The following is a 17,469-nucleotide window of genomic DNA, read 5'->3' as shown; positions in this document are numbered from 1 at the left end:
GGCCAGGAATTGAACCCAGGCCTACCGCGTGGTAGGCTGCTATCCTAACTATTATACCACCAACACAACACACTACAATGCTACATGCTGAATCCAGCCTATATGGATATATCATAATGGTACATGCTAGGCTGGCTTCAGTACTTCAATACTTACTTGTTCTGCCTCTGGTGGGGCAATCTCATGAGTTATGACCTGTTAAGCAGTTGCATTAATGTAGACAGCCATCCACTAAGGGTAGGAGCCCATTGACCTTTGCATAATGCTCTGCTGAAGAACAGCAGGTACTTAGACTCTATGGCCTGGATGAGCCCATATTAAACACTGGTGTCAGGTTGAACAACATATCTGTGTGTTATAACAGGCATCCAGTGGCGTACGAAGAGGGTGGCGAAAGGGGCAGAGCACCCTGGGTGACACATGAGGGGGGAGACATAGGGTGGGAGAGCGATGTAAGCGCTACTGCTGTAGTACATTGTTCAGCTGGCATTAGCGCACGCCACACCCCTGGGCCCCCCTTCATCGACCACGTGCCTGCTGAGATCTGTATGCATAGGAGGTCGGGAATCCGGAAGTGCTCTGGTGTGAGGGCAGCACAGAAGCTGTGTGCTACATGTGCGGCTAGAGAGGAAGGGATAGAATATGGCGATCACGCCAAGTACCACTGCTGTCCTCCACCAGTGCTGAGTGCAACAGTGAGTATGGCAGCTTTTGGCTGGTCTGGGGTCTTGAGGTCCACCATTGTATGCACAGCAGCCAGCCCCCACCTCCTGCATTTACTTGTGCGAGGGACCGGTATGGCAGAAGCAGAACAAGTAAACACCTCATTGCCATTAGAATGGAAGGGGGTGGTTAGAGGCTGGATATAACTGCCATATACCATTAGAGGCTGGCTATTACTGCCATATACCATTTGGACAATCAATGGAAAGGCATGGCTACCATCATGGCCAAGGCCATGATCAGCCGGCTACACAAACTGCCCCTTCCTTATGGCAAGAATATGTGGACGGATAGAGGCTCCAAGCACGAGTGCCAGGAGGATCCAGGCGGTCAGTGTGGTGAGTGGGGGGGTCATGTAAAATTGTATCCTAATTAGTAGGACTAATTATGGGAAGAGTTTGAGAGGTGTGGGCAGGGAGGGGCGTTATGTAAAAAAAATTCTGGCTTTGAGTTACACTGTAACATACAGTTAGCTCCACCGACATTGTGTCATGACCACACCCATTTCTTCACAGTGATGCACACGTTACTTTTCACAAAAAGGGGGCAGAGACCGCTGGCACTTAAGTGGTTAAAATTAGTGAGACACAGTACTTAAATATGCCCAGGACTCAAAGTTTAAAGACAGTGCCGTGATATGGCACGCACAAGCATAGGTCAACATACAGTAATATAGGAATGAGGAACCCAAACAAAGGTTTTGTATTTTTTCAGATTTCCAGGAAGAGCAGCTGGAAATGTCAATATATGTCAAAAAATGTCAAATATCTAGAACTTGCCCCACAGTATTTTTGCAGGCATGTTCTATTGAAAAAAAAAAGGCCAATGAAATAAACATGGATTCTAACTATATACCTGCTGTAGAATCAGGTCAGTGCTTTCAGAAGCTTTCAGAAAGAATGAATGTTCATCTGTGAGCACCGCTCACATGAGACAAGATGTACTGAACACGCTCAAACGTAGCCCTGGGACATGCTCTTATAGGCAGCGGGCACAATGGGGTGGTCATTTGTAGGAAACGGTGTGTAAAGTAGGCGGGAAAAGGGTGTTAGGTAGGAGGGACTTGGAATGGAAAGATGAAGAGGACTGCCTCTTCCTCCTCATCAATAATCGATGGAGGTCCCAGCCGAATATCTAATATCAGGATTGCTGGGAGCCGAGGGAGCTCTGGGAGGTAAGTAGGGTGCTGTGAGGAATGTCACAGCACTACCCTTTGCCTGCACAAAACCTAACTCAGTTCAGGGGTACTTTAATACTGTAATCTAAGGCTATGAATCATTTCCTCAGAAGCCAGATGAAGTCAGACTGCAGGCAGTTTTCACTGATACCTAATTAGAGGTGATAATAATTGCGTGGGGTTCTGAAAAAAATCCTGACATCATAGAAGAGATTGGAAGATCAATGGGCCATCATTACTGCATGGGAGTTGAATAAATATAAGGAGCAGCAACAGATGCTTTTCAAATCTAGATTTAGAATATGAAATTCAGAGAAAGTACTAGTTAGTTAGTTAGTAAGTTAGTTAGTTAGTTTAGCTCTATAGATTCAATTGTTTATCTCATCAGTTTATTTTCATTTCAGGTAAATGTACATGTGCTATAGAAAAAAAATAACAGAACATCCTAGTAGCTAAAATATAAACTCACCTGACAAATTCTGATACTCAAAAGAGTGTCCACTCATGACTAAACTCTGCATATTTGCAGGTAATGTATTCCACCATTTATACTCATATCCAAGCATAGGTTCTGTACCAGGTGGACAGTGTACGCAGTCTATGAGAAATCAGAGAACGATTAGATATCAAAATTCTGTTAAGCTGCAGAAAGCAATATTATCCAAAGGAATTATCATAAGCAAAAATAGCGTTGACACTATGACAACCACAATGATTAGCTCCATGCCCTAATGTGACAGGTACAGACCACAAAAGGGTGGAAACTGTTGGAACAACAGATCTATTTATAACTGTCTGACTTCCTGTCTACTTACTCCTTGTTAGACCCCCTCCAGTCTGGATTCTGATCTCACCATTCCACTAAAATAGTCCTCACCAAAATTGTAATTGACCTCCTCATTGCAAAATCCAAAGGCCAATTTTTTGAACTAATACTCCTTGACCTTTCCTCTACCTTTGACACTGTGGATCACTGTATGTTTCTCCATACACTCTTGTCACTGGGTGTCAAGAGCCTAGCACATACTTGAATTAGCGCCTACCTGTCTGAACGTTTTTTCACTGTCTCCTATTCCAACACTAACTCCTCTTCACGTCCACCATAAGTTGCTGTACCACAAGGCTCCATTCTAGTACCTCTTCTATTCTCCATCTATACTAATGGCCTGAAACATTTAATACACTCTTTTGGTTTCCATTATCACCTCTACTTTGATGCCACTCAAATTTATCTCTCAGCTCCTGGCCTCTCTACACTATTATCTCATGTCCCTGACAGCCTGTCTGCTGTTTCTGTATTTATGTCATCCCATTTCCTAAAACTTAACATGAACAAAACAGAGATTGTGATATTTCCTCCTTCTCTCTCTGCTCCCTCACCTATAGTTACCATTAATGAAGAAAAGTCTGCAATAACCTCCAAAGCTTGCTGTCTGGAGGTAACTGGACTCTGAGCTATCATTTTCAAACACATTAACACATTAACAACCTCCTGCTACTTTAATCTCAAAAATATCTCCAGAATCAGTATTGATGTTTTTAAAACTACACATCAATTGCATGCATCAGTACTTGTATCACTAGTTGTCCTGATTGTATGGTATAATAGAACTGCTCATGTACGGTATCTATGCTCCCCTTTATTTTATGTTTTTATACATTGCGCAGTGCTACAAAAGATATTCAGACTCTATAGCTGCGACAATGACTGCTGTGGCTATAGCTACACCCCTGAATCCAGTATAATTTTAGAAGCACAAATTATGCTTTTATATTAATATTCAAAGAAAGCCTGATAATTTTCCATGCAAGGGTTGCACATGATACCTGTACTGTACTAAAAACAGATTTTGTGTTATGCAGAAAAGAAATATACATACCAGTGCCATTTGAAAAAGTGTCCATGGGGCAGGGCTCACAGGTGCTGGTATTTGTCATATAGAATCCTGGATTGCAAGGTGGACATTTTGTCTTCACACCTGATTCTGGAAGTTCTTTAGTTCCTTCCACACTGTTACTGCATATCTTAGGCTCAATCCATTTATACATCAGTTGTGTCTAGATGCAAACAATAAAAACTGCTTATTCAAAGCTTTTCATTAACATAAGGACTCTTTTACACTGTATTTTTTTCCTGTTTTTCCACATCACAATGCTCTTGAACTGGCCACCCACATAAAACAATGGGCTTCTTTATATCTGATGTAAACTTAGAGCCGTTAGCTTCTTTCTACATGCTGCTCCATGTTTCTGTATTAAAATGCTGTATTAGTGGATACATACATTTTAACACCAACAAACGCTTATGATGTGCATCAGGCAATATGCTTATGGAACTGTGTGTGTGAATGAAGTTTACAGTGAGAAAGAGCCTAATGTTCTTGTAGTGCTTTCTATCATTTCTTACCTCTCCATTGACATCACATGGTGTGTGTGTGTAAAAATAATCCTTATCAGTGCATGGTGGACGAGGAAGACACGATCCAGACCCAGGAACTAGAGAGAAAGTATTACAGTGTCATATTTTATACCAGAAGGAAGTCATATTTAGTATTAATGAAGCTGCATCTCTGCACAAGCTGGATAGGTCAGGCTGTGGCCTAGGATGGCAGGTTTGCCAGAACTCTGCTTTGCCTTATTCATTTGTATTGATCATTAAAGTAAAGCTTCAGCCATCACACCAAAATCAGCCCAGGTGGTGGTTACACTGATACATAAAAGGCAGGACCGGAGCTACATCTCAAGAGCCGATAAGCACAGACAAACTTATGTTTTACTCACTTACTCTGCCCTTATACAGATGCCACATCCTCAGACAGTTGCATCCCCTTTATGTCGAAAAACACGTGAAAGACTAAAGTGGCCATACACTTATAGATTTGCAGCAGATTCGACCATCAGATAGATTTCTGTCAGATGCCTGTCAAGTTGAAGCTGACAGGAATCTATCTGATGTGTGCCACACACTAGGAGCAGATTCCCAATAGATTTCAGAATGAAATCAATTGGAAATCGATCTAAATGCATTATTGGACCATTAGATCCAATGCAATTCTATGGGCTATCAATCTGCTGCCAGCAGCAGATCGACCTAGATTTTCCATCCTGTCAGATAGATCAAATCAATCGAAATTGGCCGCAAATCGATCGAATGGGGAACTTAATAGAATCGATTTCTGATCGATCGATTGATTCTATAGAATCGATCAATGGCTGAAATCGACCAGTGCTTTATGCTGTAACAAAGGAACTTTGACTGCCGTGGACAAGGTGGTCCTCAGCAAGTCTGTACGCTATATTTACAACCACTGTACAGATCTATATAGTCAAGGAAGTCAAGAGGATGAAACAAGCTTATGGTGGCTTGTTTAACCACTTGAGGACCCACCCTTTACCCCCCCTTAAGGACCAGCGCTGTTTGTTGTGATCTGTGCTGGGTGGGCTCTGCAGCCCCCAGCACAGATCAGGTTTCATGCAGAGCGATCAGATCGCCCCCCTTTTTTCCCCCCTATGGGGATGATGTGCAGGGGGGGTCTGATCGCTCTGGTGGGCAGGCTAGTTGCGGGGGGGGGGCGCACCTCAAAGCCCCCCTCCGCGGCGACATTCTCCCCTCCCTCTCCTACCTGCTCCCCCCCGATGATCCGGGCTGCACAGGACGCTATCCGTCCTGTGCAGCCAGTGACAGGACGTCCCCTGTCACATGGCGGCGATCCCCGGCCGCTGATTGGCCGGGGATCGCCGATCTGCCTTACGGCGCTGCTGCGCAGCAGCGCCGTACAATGTAAACAAAGCGGATTCTTTCCGCTTGTGTTTACATTTAGCCTGCGAGCCGCCATCGGCGGCCCGCAGGCTATTCACGGAGCCCCCCGCCGTGAATTGACAGGAAGCAGCCGCTCGCGCGAGCGGCTGCTTCCTGATTAATCAGCCTGCAGCTGGCGACGCAGTACTGCGTCGCTGGTCCTGCCGCTGCCACTTTGCCGACGCACGGTATAAGCGTGCGGTCAGCAAGTGGTTAAAAATAATCCAGCCTTGTATGATGTATAGAGGTGATTTGAGCAGCTTTCCAGCTGCCTGATCACCCCTACTAATGGTCATAAAATGCCACCCCACATTGCAGTGACATTATTAGTCATAGGTATATTAGCATTTGTTTATTTTACATTATTTACATGAATGCTGCCTGTTGGAGGATTTTAGTTTTTGCTCAGAGATATTTATACCTATGCTAATTATAATGAACATATTCATTGGTAGTAGCTTTATTGCAGAATGGTAGTAGGGTGGTATAAGGTAGGTGTCTATACTAAATTATTGGTGACCCAAACACCACTCTACTGGTGGTCCAGCTCTTGTTTGTATGCAGAGCTGCTACTTGTAATGTGCCACCAGCCCTGTACTCTCCTGCCTTGGGGATCCAAGATGTCTCAGTATCACTCAGCACTAAGATGCTGGGAAGGAAGCATGCAAGGTTGCAACTGGATGAATGACTGGCCTAAAGAGGATGATCCAGAAACAGTGCCCAAAACATTCGGAGCTTGATTCACTAACCAGTCGGTTAGTGAGCCCTATCACTTAGTGGGCGCAAACCACGGCACTAAGTAGTTTGCGCCCACACATCACTCTCAGTCCCGCTCACTGCGTACGCAGTGCGGGTGCTCCTGTATTAGTCGCACCCGGTGTGACGATAACAGTGCATCGGGTGCCCCGAAACGGCACATCAATGCGCCGCTTCGGGGGCACCCAATGTGCCGTTATCGTCGCAATGCGCACTAATACAGGTGCACCCGCGCTGTGCGCGCAGTGAGCGTGACTGTGTGCAAAGTAGCTCTGCGCGGCTTTTCACACCGGCGCTTTGTGAATCAAGCCCTTGTTGTTAAAGGGGCCCATACACTTAGTGATTTTCCCACAGATTCGATCATTGTGATCGAATCTTCTGAGAAATCGTTGCGCAAACGCTGACCGAACGATTGATTTCCACCCAAAATCGATCTTTCCCGTTGATCTGTCCGTGCGGAAGATTTCGCTCGATCGCCGGCGGGTCAGGAGTGCGTCGATAGCGGCGTTCGAATGTCTGACGACCGATGCTAGCGGAAATACATTAACTGATCCAGCCGACAAGTATCTCCACTGTCACCGCTGCTCCTTCTCCGCTGAGCTCCGGCAGGCTTCATTTCTTCCTGTGCCGTCAGGAAGTTTAAACAGTAGAGCGCCCTCTACTGTTTAAACTTCCCCGGACAGGAAGTACATTGAAGCTGCAGCCCTGGAGCCCAGAGCGGAGAAGAAGACAGCGGAGACCAGGGGACTTGCGCCAGCCGGATCAGGTAATGTATGCAGGGGGGGCAGCGGCAGCTTCACAGATGGTGAATCGATTTCCTGCTGAAATCGATTCACAATCTGTTTGCAGTAAAGGCAGACTTACGATCCCTCTCTGATCAGATTCGATCAGAGAGGGATCTATCTGTTGGTCGATCTGGTGGCAAATCGACCAGTGTATGGCCACCTTTATGCTGGATACACACGTTGCGTTTTCCCAAGCGATTCGCGGAATCGATTCCGTCGATTCGGTTATTTCCAACACGTTCGATCGTGTTTCGATGGATACAGCCGTCGATTTTGCATACTTAATATGCAAAATCGACGGCTGTATCCATTGAAACACGATCGCACATGTTGGAAATAATCGAATCGATGGAATCGATCCCGCGAATCGCACGGGAAAACGCAACGTGTGTATCCAGCATTATAGAATGTTGAAGCTTAGCTAAAGTGACAAATAAAACAAACAAACCCTCAGGCCCTGCAAGGGATGCATCCGCAGGGGGCCCAGAAGCTGCAGGGGGCCCCTAGGGTGGAGAAGTTTATTTTCCCTGTCCTGAGAGAATGACAACTAAGTGCAGGGAGAAAAAAAAACTTTCTACTCTCTGCACAATTGTTCTAATCACTGTGTCTGCTCAGCCAGCAATAACAAATCATTCAGGTCGCATTCACAGTGGGACGTTATGGTCGCACATTATAAAGTACAAGCAGTAAATTCCATTATTATCATTTATCTTATAAATAATTGTGGAAATTATGTTTGCCAAAAATATTTTGCAATCCATAAACCAGTGTAATTTATATCAGACTGACAGTCAGAGTTGATAGAGACCAAACATGATATGTATATGATGTGTATTTCCATGAGGGGGTTTATTGCTTTTAGTGGCCTTCTGGGCCTTGTGATATAGTTGTCACGGAAGAGCCGTGAGAAAAGAGAACGCAATCGCAATTGGTTTGCTGCACCGATTGTCATTGCGTTGCCAGATCTGGATTGTCAGTCTGTGGACACCAGGCAGTCAAACCTGGGGTCTCTCCTTCTCTCAGCAGAGAAATGGCATTAACTTAGGTGCAGGATGACTGTTGATTTGCTAATGAACTAGGAACAAACTCTTGTGTCCAAGAGGCTAGTGTTTATTTTTAATTACCTGAGGACAAAGGGTCTGCACTCTGGCAGAACCTCAGATAGGTGTCAATTGCTTCCACCATTTGGTGAGCCCAGCAAAGGGAGCTTCCCTCACAGCTTGAGGCCAGACGGCCTGACTCCGACAGCAGCAGAGAGAAAATGAATGCTGTATATGATTTTTTGCATCTTTACAGAATAAAGTATGTAGGATAATTATGATAGTTGTATCATTTGGTTTGTGGCGTCTTGCTGAATCTTTCGAGACCAGCCTTGGGGGACCAGGGGTACTCTACAACCAAGTTATGAAACTCCTCAGGAACGGGATCCTCTGCCCTAATCACGTCTGATGTCATAGGAATTGTCATAATCTGAGGAATATTAATCTGTTATCAGCGCAAATGTGGCATTTATCGGTTTTGAGTTACAGCGTTTTATAAGTTTAAACCTAAATCTCTCTCCAAGGACTTGAACTGTGATTGGTTTGTAATTCAGAGGGAGCAGGCAGTGCCACACCCCCGATCCAGCTTCATCAAAAGCACATTGCCAGCAGGTGGACCTCATTCCTCCAAATTCCATCTTCTTGGGAGCATGCTGCCGCTTTGAGGAACAGTGGCAGCCATCTTGTCTGAACTTTGCTCCTGAACTTGCTCCTGAGTTTTTCCAAAAAGGACATATTTCCACGAACTTTAAGTACCCGTATTTTCTTCCCTTTTATTTTTTATACTGTGCTATTTGTCTCTATAATTGTTGATTTTAACGATTTTCTGTATATATTAATTATTTATATTGCATTTCCTTTATTTGTTCAGCTACCCTATTATTCAGCCACACAAACTGAACCCGGGCTTCTGAAGAGTCGCTACTATTGTTGATAGCTAGATAAAAAAGAGTGTGTTTAACCGTTTTCTATTTGCAGGTCTAGAGTCAGTAAGTCAGCGGGTTCCTCTGTCCCATGGTAACAGAGGTGGTGGCAGTTATACCCTGAAATAGTGTGTAATTTGTATTACAGTAACTCACAGGCGGTTTCTGCGCACCGATTGCGAACACAGATTGCATGGTCTGTGTGCTGAAACCGATTGGAAGACATTGTGCGGACCGGCCACTAGGGGCCCTGTGACAATAGTTGTATCAGGTGTCTGTCCAAATGGTATTTTCTTCTATTTTAACGAGACCACTTGTTAATAATGTATTGTAAGTCCGCAACCAGAGAAGTTATGTAATAACTGTAAAAGTTGGCTCTGTAAAGTCCAGACTGTTGTGTATTTGTATAATGCACACCAAACACTAAGCAACTTTTTTTTCTTTTAAAAAAAAGCCTATGGTAAGGAACATTTTGTGAGGCTTCCAAGCAATCACTGGTATCCCTTCAAATCCTATGTTCCATTCTCCACTTCACCTTAAGTAAAGCCCCACTTGAACAGAAGACTGAATACCTCTACCTAGCTACGGTTGTCCCCAGGGCTTATGCGTGCAAGAGGAAACCAATAGAGAACCTGAAAGCCAAACAAAGAAGGATCATGAAACTAAGCCAAGAGTCGATACCAGAGGTCACATGCCTGTCAATCCAAGATCAAACAAACTCAAAGTCAGGGACAAGCCCGAGGTCAAGACAGGTGGCAATCCAATACATAGACAAGGGTCAAGCAGACGTCGTAACAATAATAAATCTTGAATCACATCCAGCAGCTTAAAGATGAAGACTCCCATGTCTACTTATGCTCAGACAGACTTTTAAAATTTGAATTTTGGGAAAATGACAGTGCCATTTATGTTCAGTACCAAATCCCAATTCTTCTCACTGAGGCTTGTCAGGCAGTATATTAGGGCTTTTTGTATAGTTTTCCATCTGTCTATATCTAAATTGTCCTGTCAAAGGAATGTTTCTAGTGAGTTTAAGAAAGGAAAAATTAGTGCATTCAAAGAGATCTGAGACAGTTCTGAAGCCTTGCAATTGCCACCAGCTAAATGCCACTATGTTGTTCACCCCTAGGACAAAAATTTGAATTGGCTAGAATTAGTATATGGTAGTCAGATCATGCTGTGCAAGCAGGGCCGGATTTAGGCCTAGGCCACCTAGGCCATGGCCTAGGGCACCGCAGCAGTAAGGGCACTAAAGCAGCAGACTAAACTGGTGTAGCATTTGCAAGCTTGCAAATGCTGCAATGCAGGGAGATCAGGCGGGCGCCTGACCTTGAGCACTCTGCTGCCAGCTATCTGTGCAGCGGCTGCCATGTTCTCTGGGCACGTTGGAATTGTGGCGGGGGCGGCTTCTGACTTTGGCAGCATTGGAGACGGAGGGGAAGAGGAAGCTTCTGCAATGGAGACAAGCAGAGAAGTGAGTGACACGGATGGCTGCTACGGTGTGGAGGCAAGCTGTACTGAAAGGGGGGAGCGGGAAAGGAAGGGATTAAGGGAGTAATCTGGCTATCTATACTGGAGGGGGAAGAGAAGGGGTCATCAGGCTACCTATACTAGAGGGAAAGAGGGGTGGGGTCATCTGGCTACCTATTCTGGAGGGGGGGGGTCATCTGGCTACCTATACTAGAGGGAAGGGTCATCTCGCTACCTATACTGAAAGGGGGCGGCTGGTGACATAGGCCTTGGGCGGTAAAAAGTACAAATCCGGCCCCGTGTGCAAGGACAACTAACTCCTACAGTTCAAAATCAGTTTATAGATATTTAAGTGATTCAGTCATTTTTATAACCAAAACATATTTTGCAGCTCTCACCTGAATATTTGTCAGCATCACACTGCACACAGTATTTGGAGCCACGGGTTGAATATGTGTTTCTTGGGCAAAGCTGGCAGAATGCTGATCCATTAGTGGGTGCAAAAAAGCCTGGCTTGCATGGGAAACATTCAGAAGTATATGCTGCCCCTGGGGAAGACACTTGTTACTTATATCACTATAACACAGCACTGGACTCTAAATATAAGGGTAATCAATGAAATACCTGTGATTAAGATGTCCCTTAATAGTACCGGTTTAACATTATTATTTCCTATATAAAAGGCCGTTGTTTTCCAGTATATCACATTAGTTCCTTGAGTAAGCTTTACCTGTAGAAATATGTCATGTTAGAAACAAAAAGGCATAAAATGCAACTTAAAGGAAATGTAAAGTAAAAAATATCCCCAGTTGCCATACCTAGGGCCCCTTCTAGCCTGCTGTACTCCTCCTGGTCCCTCGCCTTCCTTCCGCTATGATCCAGCAGCTGTGCTTCTCCAAAAGCTGCATTCGCGGTCCTAGGCCACGTGCCTCCTTGAGCATGCTACGTGGCTGTGAGCGTTCTGCGCTTGCACAGTTCCTAAAAATTACAACTCCACATGTGCCGTACCCTTCCGGCCTTAGCAGCATGTTTGAGGAAATGCACAGCTGGGGATTCTCACTCATATGTGACTTACTAATTCAGCCAGCTTTCCGAGGGGTCCAGCTGATGCAGGATGAGAGCGGAAGGATGAGGAAGCGTGGGACTATGTGGGGCTAGAAGAAGCCCTACGTGAAGTAAACTGGAGACATTTTTTTCACTTAACATAAAAATGAAACAACAAAAATGCATTTTACTTTTTATTCTGTTATTTAGTTAGGCTGTTATTTGGAATACTTGCATGAACTAGAGTGGTACCTAAAGCTTAGTAAAAGTGCCATGCTATCACCCATCAATATAGGATTCACCCATTAGTCAATGGATAAAAATGGCACTTTAAATGTTAGATAAAATCATACACTTTCTGCAAGGCAGCGTTGTCACTGATCCCCTCTCCAGCCATGCCACGTATACCAGCAACAAATATACCCAATGGGTTGCCACTTACATTCAGGTAACACAAGTAGAGGTCAGAACTGTACCAGATATCCATAAATATTTATTATTCTGTCGCTAGCTGCAGACTGTTCTGAAAGGAGACTGTTTTTATTCAGTTGCCTCACTGACTATAAACTGCAGACCTAAATACCCTCCCTCTTATACAAGGCTCTGTTCACTTTGTTGAAAATGATAGGAGTGAGCAAGCATATATATATATTGGCACGCATCCACAGTTTCTATTGGCATTGGACACATTCACAGTTGGACAACATTCTTAGCCTAAGGCATCAAACACAGAAGGCCAGTTTAATTGGTTTACTTGGTCACGGGTATTCCAGACTAAGCCTATGTGCTGTACTCCCCCTATGCACACCATGCAATTATAGTTATAAATGGAATGGAGAAGGGGCTCAGTCTCTAGCTTGGTCTCTAATGCTGCTTGGGTGTCTGGGTGTGATACTTCTTCCATTCCCATCTGACTGTGACAGCATGGCTAAGCTGTGAAACTTACCACTTGGAAACACTATCTAAAATGTTTTCTACATACTCCTAGATAGAAGCACTAACATGCCTGTTTCACTTCGTGGCTGTAGGTCAAATAGTGGGTGTGTTTTTTTTGCCCAGGAAGATACTCAGAGATGTTTGGTCCAGACTACTGTATCACTACATACATTAAAGCTCTAGTTCAGGCTCCTACTTTACAATACATATACTAGTAAATTTACGAACCAGCTGATTTCAGTGCAGGGCTGCACCAATTGTTTCACCGCCATAGCTGCATGTCTGATTTGGGCGCTCAGAATTTCAGCCGGGCACCGCACAAATCAGTAAAGAAAAAGTAATTAGGCCTCCGACAATAGCTGGCGCCCAAATTACATGGATCCCCCCCCCCCCCCCCCAAGTTGCTGCAACTCCGAGTTGAATAGTAATCAGCACAGGCCCGGAGTTTGTGCAGGAGCAGGGTTTCAGATTCAGTCTGTGCCAAGATGGCCGCTCTGTGAATAAATTGACCCGTGAATTTACAATAAAAAGCAATACATGCCAGTACTTTTTTTCCCCAATAATTTTATAATCAAAGTGCCTGGCTGGCTGGTTATCTATCATTCTTTTCTCCCCCTTTTGAATGTTAGGGGTTCATAATCCTGGTAGGCTAGCTCGTGTTTTATGTTTTTTAATATTGTGTATATGTATGAATGCAAAAGTTTGTGCAATACACTTGAGTCCACTCCTCTTCCACCTGGGATATTTTCCCATTAAGAATTACATAACAGCTGTCTAGGTGTGGTGGTTTGGGGGTCTGACCTCGGGGTATTTAAAGGGACACTTAAGTCAAACAAAAAAAAAGAGTTTTACTCACCTATGGCTTTCAATAGCCCCCTGCAGCTGTCCGGTGCCCTCGCTGTCTCCCTCCGATCCTCCTGGCCCCGCCGTCAGCCACTTCCTGTTTCGGTGACAGGAGCTGACAGGCTGGGGACGCGAGTGATTCTTCAAGTTCCCAGACACATTAGCACCCTCTATGCTGCTATATGGTATATGATATATGCTATAGCAGCATAGATGGCGCTATTGTGGCCAGGAACGCGAAGAATCACTCGCGTCCCCAGCCTGTCAGCTCCTGTCACTGAAACAGGAAGTGGCTGCCGGCGGGGCCAGGGGGATCGGAGGGAGATGGCGAGGGCACCGGACAGCTGCAGGGGGCTATTGGAAGCCATAGGTGAGTAAAACTCATTTTTTTTGTTTGACTTAAGTGTCCCTTTAAGACAGATTTGTACATGTCATTTTAGCTGCGACTAAGGACCAGGCTGGGTCAGAAACGCGTCAGTTTGCATGCTGCCATATTTTGCTACTTTTCTATGATGATTTCAATAAAAGATTGATGCTGTTAAAGGGACACTTAAGCCAGGAATATTAAATCAGTTTTTCTTTCCTGGGGCTTCTACCAGCCCCCTCCAGCCGTCCCGTGCCCTCGCAATCACTCATGGAGCCTCCGGTGCCCCGCTGCCAGCTAGTTTCATTTTTGCTGACAGGCCCGATTGGCCTGGCCACAAGTTTTTTTCTTCGCGTTCTTGTCCGAAATAGTGTCCTGCGCCTGTGCAGGACGCTATTGAGGATGGGAACATGAAGAAGGATATGTGTGGCCAGGCCTGCGCAGGCGCAGGCGCAGAAAGCCCGCTGACTCCCTGTCAGGGCCTGTCAGCGAAAACAAAACTAGTTGGCGGCGGGGGACCGGAGGATCCACAAGTGACTGCGAGGGCACGGGACAGCTGCAGGGGGCTGGTAGAAGCCTCAGGCAAGTAAAACTGATTTTTTTTTATTTCTGGCTTAAGTGTCCCTTTAACTCATGGAAGGAGTGCAGAGGACTTTATGGAACATTATCTATCCCTCCGTTGATTCAGATTAATGCATTATGGACACCTGCTCAGCATGTAATAAAGCAATTTATTGCCCCTCCCCCCGCCAATAAAATACCCAATGTAAGATATTATTATTATTATATACTGTCAACATCTTCCATAGCACTGTCATTGAAGAAAATTATTAAGTCAGGTAAAACTTCTACAGACAGGCCTTAGGGCTCTTTCACACCAGAGCTGATTTCTGGTGTATTGATGCAAAGTCAATACCTTGCTTTAACCGAGGTAAAATGAAAGTCTATAGACTTTCAATTACCTTGCAACATTTTGGTGCATTGCAGTTCGACGCACCTGGGAGCTTTTAATCACAGGCGTTTTCCCATCAGGTGATTTATAACTACCACCGCTAATCAGCGTCGCACAGCAACATCCCAACGTCCACGCCGCAGATCATAACACTTGCAGGAAATAGGCTTCTGCAAGCATTATGTAATGGCAAAGAAGCCTCAGTATATGTTTTCAATGATGTTACTATTTTACAATATACTGGTAATATAATAACATTTTAAATAAAGTTACTATTTTACACTATACTGGTAATGTGATAAAATTTCAAGATGTACTTGGTGAATGTTCCAGCCATCTTCAGTGGTCCTCATCCACCTGGATTCCTCTTCTCTGGGTTGGCACTGATCATTTTGAACCTTAATATATGGAAATCAACAATAACTATCCATCATGATGACAGAAGATGGTATTTAAGCATGTCATACATTCTGTAGGTTATAGTTATTGATGCTTGGAATGCTACAAATCTTGACTTGCAGCCTAGATCGGATTTTTAGTTGAGTTGTTTTTTCTGTTCATGCCCTTGAAATAAACGTTAGCTACAGTACGCCATAATGCAAAAAATGGAGATGCAGGAATGCAAAAAATGGAGAAGCTGAAGACTAGTGACATCTGTTCGTGTAAAAAGTTCCACTCAAGCTACCATTAACTCCAGTAAATTAGTTTTTGCTCCACCACCATACAAAAAACTACTTGGTTCATTTATACTGTATATCAATTCAAGTAAAGTTGATTTTAAAGTGGTCTGAAAGCCAGCATTTCTACTTTGCTCTAAAAGATTCCTCACAGCTTGAAAGCTACTATCCCAGAAAACAATTCTAGCAGAACATCACTGAAATGGTTAAACAAAGCACTTTCTCCTGCTATTCAGCTTCAAATCCGCATCCAAACTGGAGATAACAGTATATTTTTTACTTGTTAAACACAAATGTATCACTGGAATGTAAACAAACACTCTCTGAGAAACTGTCTCTGCTTCAGGCACACACAGTGTTCAGAATAGCTCATTAGAAAATGTAATATATAATAAAAAGCAGTTATAATAGAAAAAGAATAACATGCAATGCCAGCTTTCAGTAAGAAAACTACACTTTGGAAACTTGTAATTTGTAGACAGACAATATTACTTGTGCACAAAAGCAAATATGATAACTGTATGAAAAATAAAAAGTAGGAAAACACATTTTTATTGAATGTTATATCAGAGTTTCAGATCCCTTTAACAGATGCACTTTAAATGTATATGCAGCAGAGTACTGTGTTAGCTATAAGAAAAAGCAAGAAGTTTTGAATAAGGATAATACCATGTATTGGCAAACTTAAAGGGAAGGTTCAGGGACTGTTAAAAAAAAATAAAAATCCGCAACCACTTACCTGGGGCTTCCTCCAGCCCGTGGCAGGCAGGAGGTGCCCTCGGCGCCACTCCGCAGGCTGCCGGTGGTCTCCGGTGGCCGACCCGACCTGGCCAGGCCGGCGGCCAGGTCGGGCTCCTTCCGCGTTCCAAGATGCGCCTCACGGCGGCGCGCTGACGCCATCGGACGTCCTCCGGGCTTTACTGCGCAGGCTCAGTAGTTCTGAGCCTGTGCAGTAAAGCCCATAGGACGTCCGATGACGTCAGCGCGCCGCCGTGAGGCGCATTTTGGAACGCGGAAGGAGCCCGACCTGGCCGCCGGCCTGGCCAGGTCGGGTCGGCCACCGGAGACCACCGGCAGCCTGTGGAGCGGTGCCGAGGGCACCTCCTGCCTGCCACGCGCTGGAGGAAGCCCCAGGTAAGTGGATGCGGATTTTTTTTTTTTTAACAGTCCCTGAAACTTCCCTTTAAAAAATATAAGAGTAAGCTTTCGGCTATTGAATCCTGTATGCTGACAAGGTAATTTTTCCGATCAATTTTCCATTCATTTCTATGGAAAATTGATTAGAAAATCAATCAGAAATCAGATCGGACCTGTCAGAAATGATCGATCTGACAATAAATCTGACAGAAAATCTCAATGTGTGTACCTACCATTAGAACAGACAACTATATACATGCAACATCAAAAGGGGGCATAGATATTTTTGGAAACATATACAGTACATGTCATTACAATTCCTTTATTTGAAACAAAACATCCAAATAGGGCAGGGGTGTCAAAACTCAAATACAAAGTGGGCCAAGAGACCTAGTTATGGGCCAAAATAAATGTCTACTGGTCACCTTCCTCCCTTATAAAGTTCCCTGGTGTCTAATGGCTCTTCTCCAACCCATATAACGTTCCCCGGCATCTAGTGGTCCTCCTCCTTCTATACAGTCCCCTGTTGTCTAGTGGTCCTCCCTCCCCTATACAGTTCCCTGGTGTCTAGTGCCCCCCCCCCCTTCTCCATACAGTTCCCTAGTGTTTAGTGCTTTCCCCCTACCTCCCCTAAATGGCTTCCCTGGTGTTCTAGGGCTACACCTCCAATATAGCTTCCCTGGTGGTCTAGAATGGGCCAAACATAATACAAAGTGGGGAAACCACTTGAGGGCCAAATTTGATGGCTCTGGGGGCCAGATTTGGCCCAGGGCCGGAGTTTGACATATATGAAATAGGGTATTGAGAGGATGTTAGCTGATTTATGACAAACAGATAAGACCC

General features: G+C 44.6%; 1 protein-coding gene across 1 annotated transcript in view; it reads right to left on the bottom strand.

The window, feature by feature from the left end:
• Nucleotides 1–17,469, bottom strand: part of ELAPOR1 (endosome-lysosome associated apoptosis and autophagy regulator 1) — a 120,612-nt gene that overhangs the window by 59,739 nt on the left and 43,404 nt on the right. The window contains exons 5-10 of the mRNA XM_068269442.1: nucleotides 15,130–15,210; nucleotides 11,298–11,403; nucleotides 11,072–11,221; nucleotides 4,308–4,396; nucleotides 3,781–3,958; nucleotides 2,370–2,498 (exon numbers count right to left, since the gene is read on the bottom strand). Of these exons, the coding sequence (XP_068125543.1) occupies nucleotides 2,370–2,498; nucleotides 3,781–3,958; nucleotides 4,308–4,396; nucleotides 11,072–11,221; nucleotides 11,298–11,403; nucleotides 15,130–15,210 (733 nt within the window). The remainder of the gene's footprint in view (nucleotides 1–2,369; nucleotides 2,499–3,780; nucleotides 3,959–4,307; nucleotides 4,397–11,071; nucleotides 11,222–11,297; nucleotides 11,404–15,129; nucleotides 15,211–17,469) is intronic.

This window comes from Hyperolius riggenbachi, chromosome 2 (assembly GCF_040937935.1).
Source record: "Hyperolius riggenbachi isolate aHypRig1 chromosome 2, aHypRig1.pri, whole genome shotgun sequence".
NCBI classification, from domain to species: Eukaryota; Metazoa; Chordata; class Amphibia; order Anura; family Hyperoliidae; genus Hyperolius; species Hyperolius riggenbachi.
This window is presented reverse-complemented; position numbering and strand designations above follow the sequence as displayed.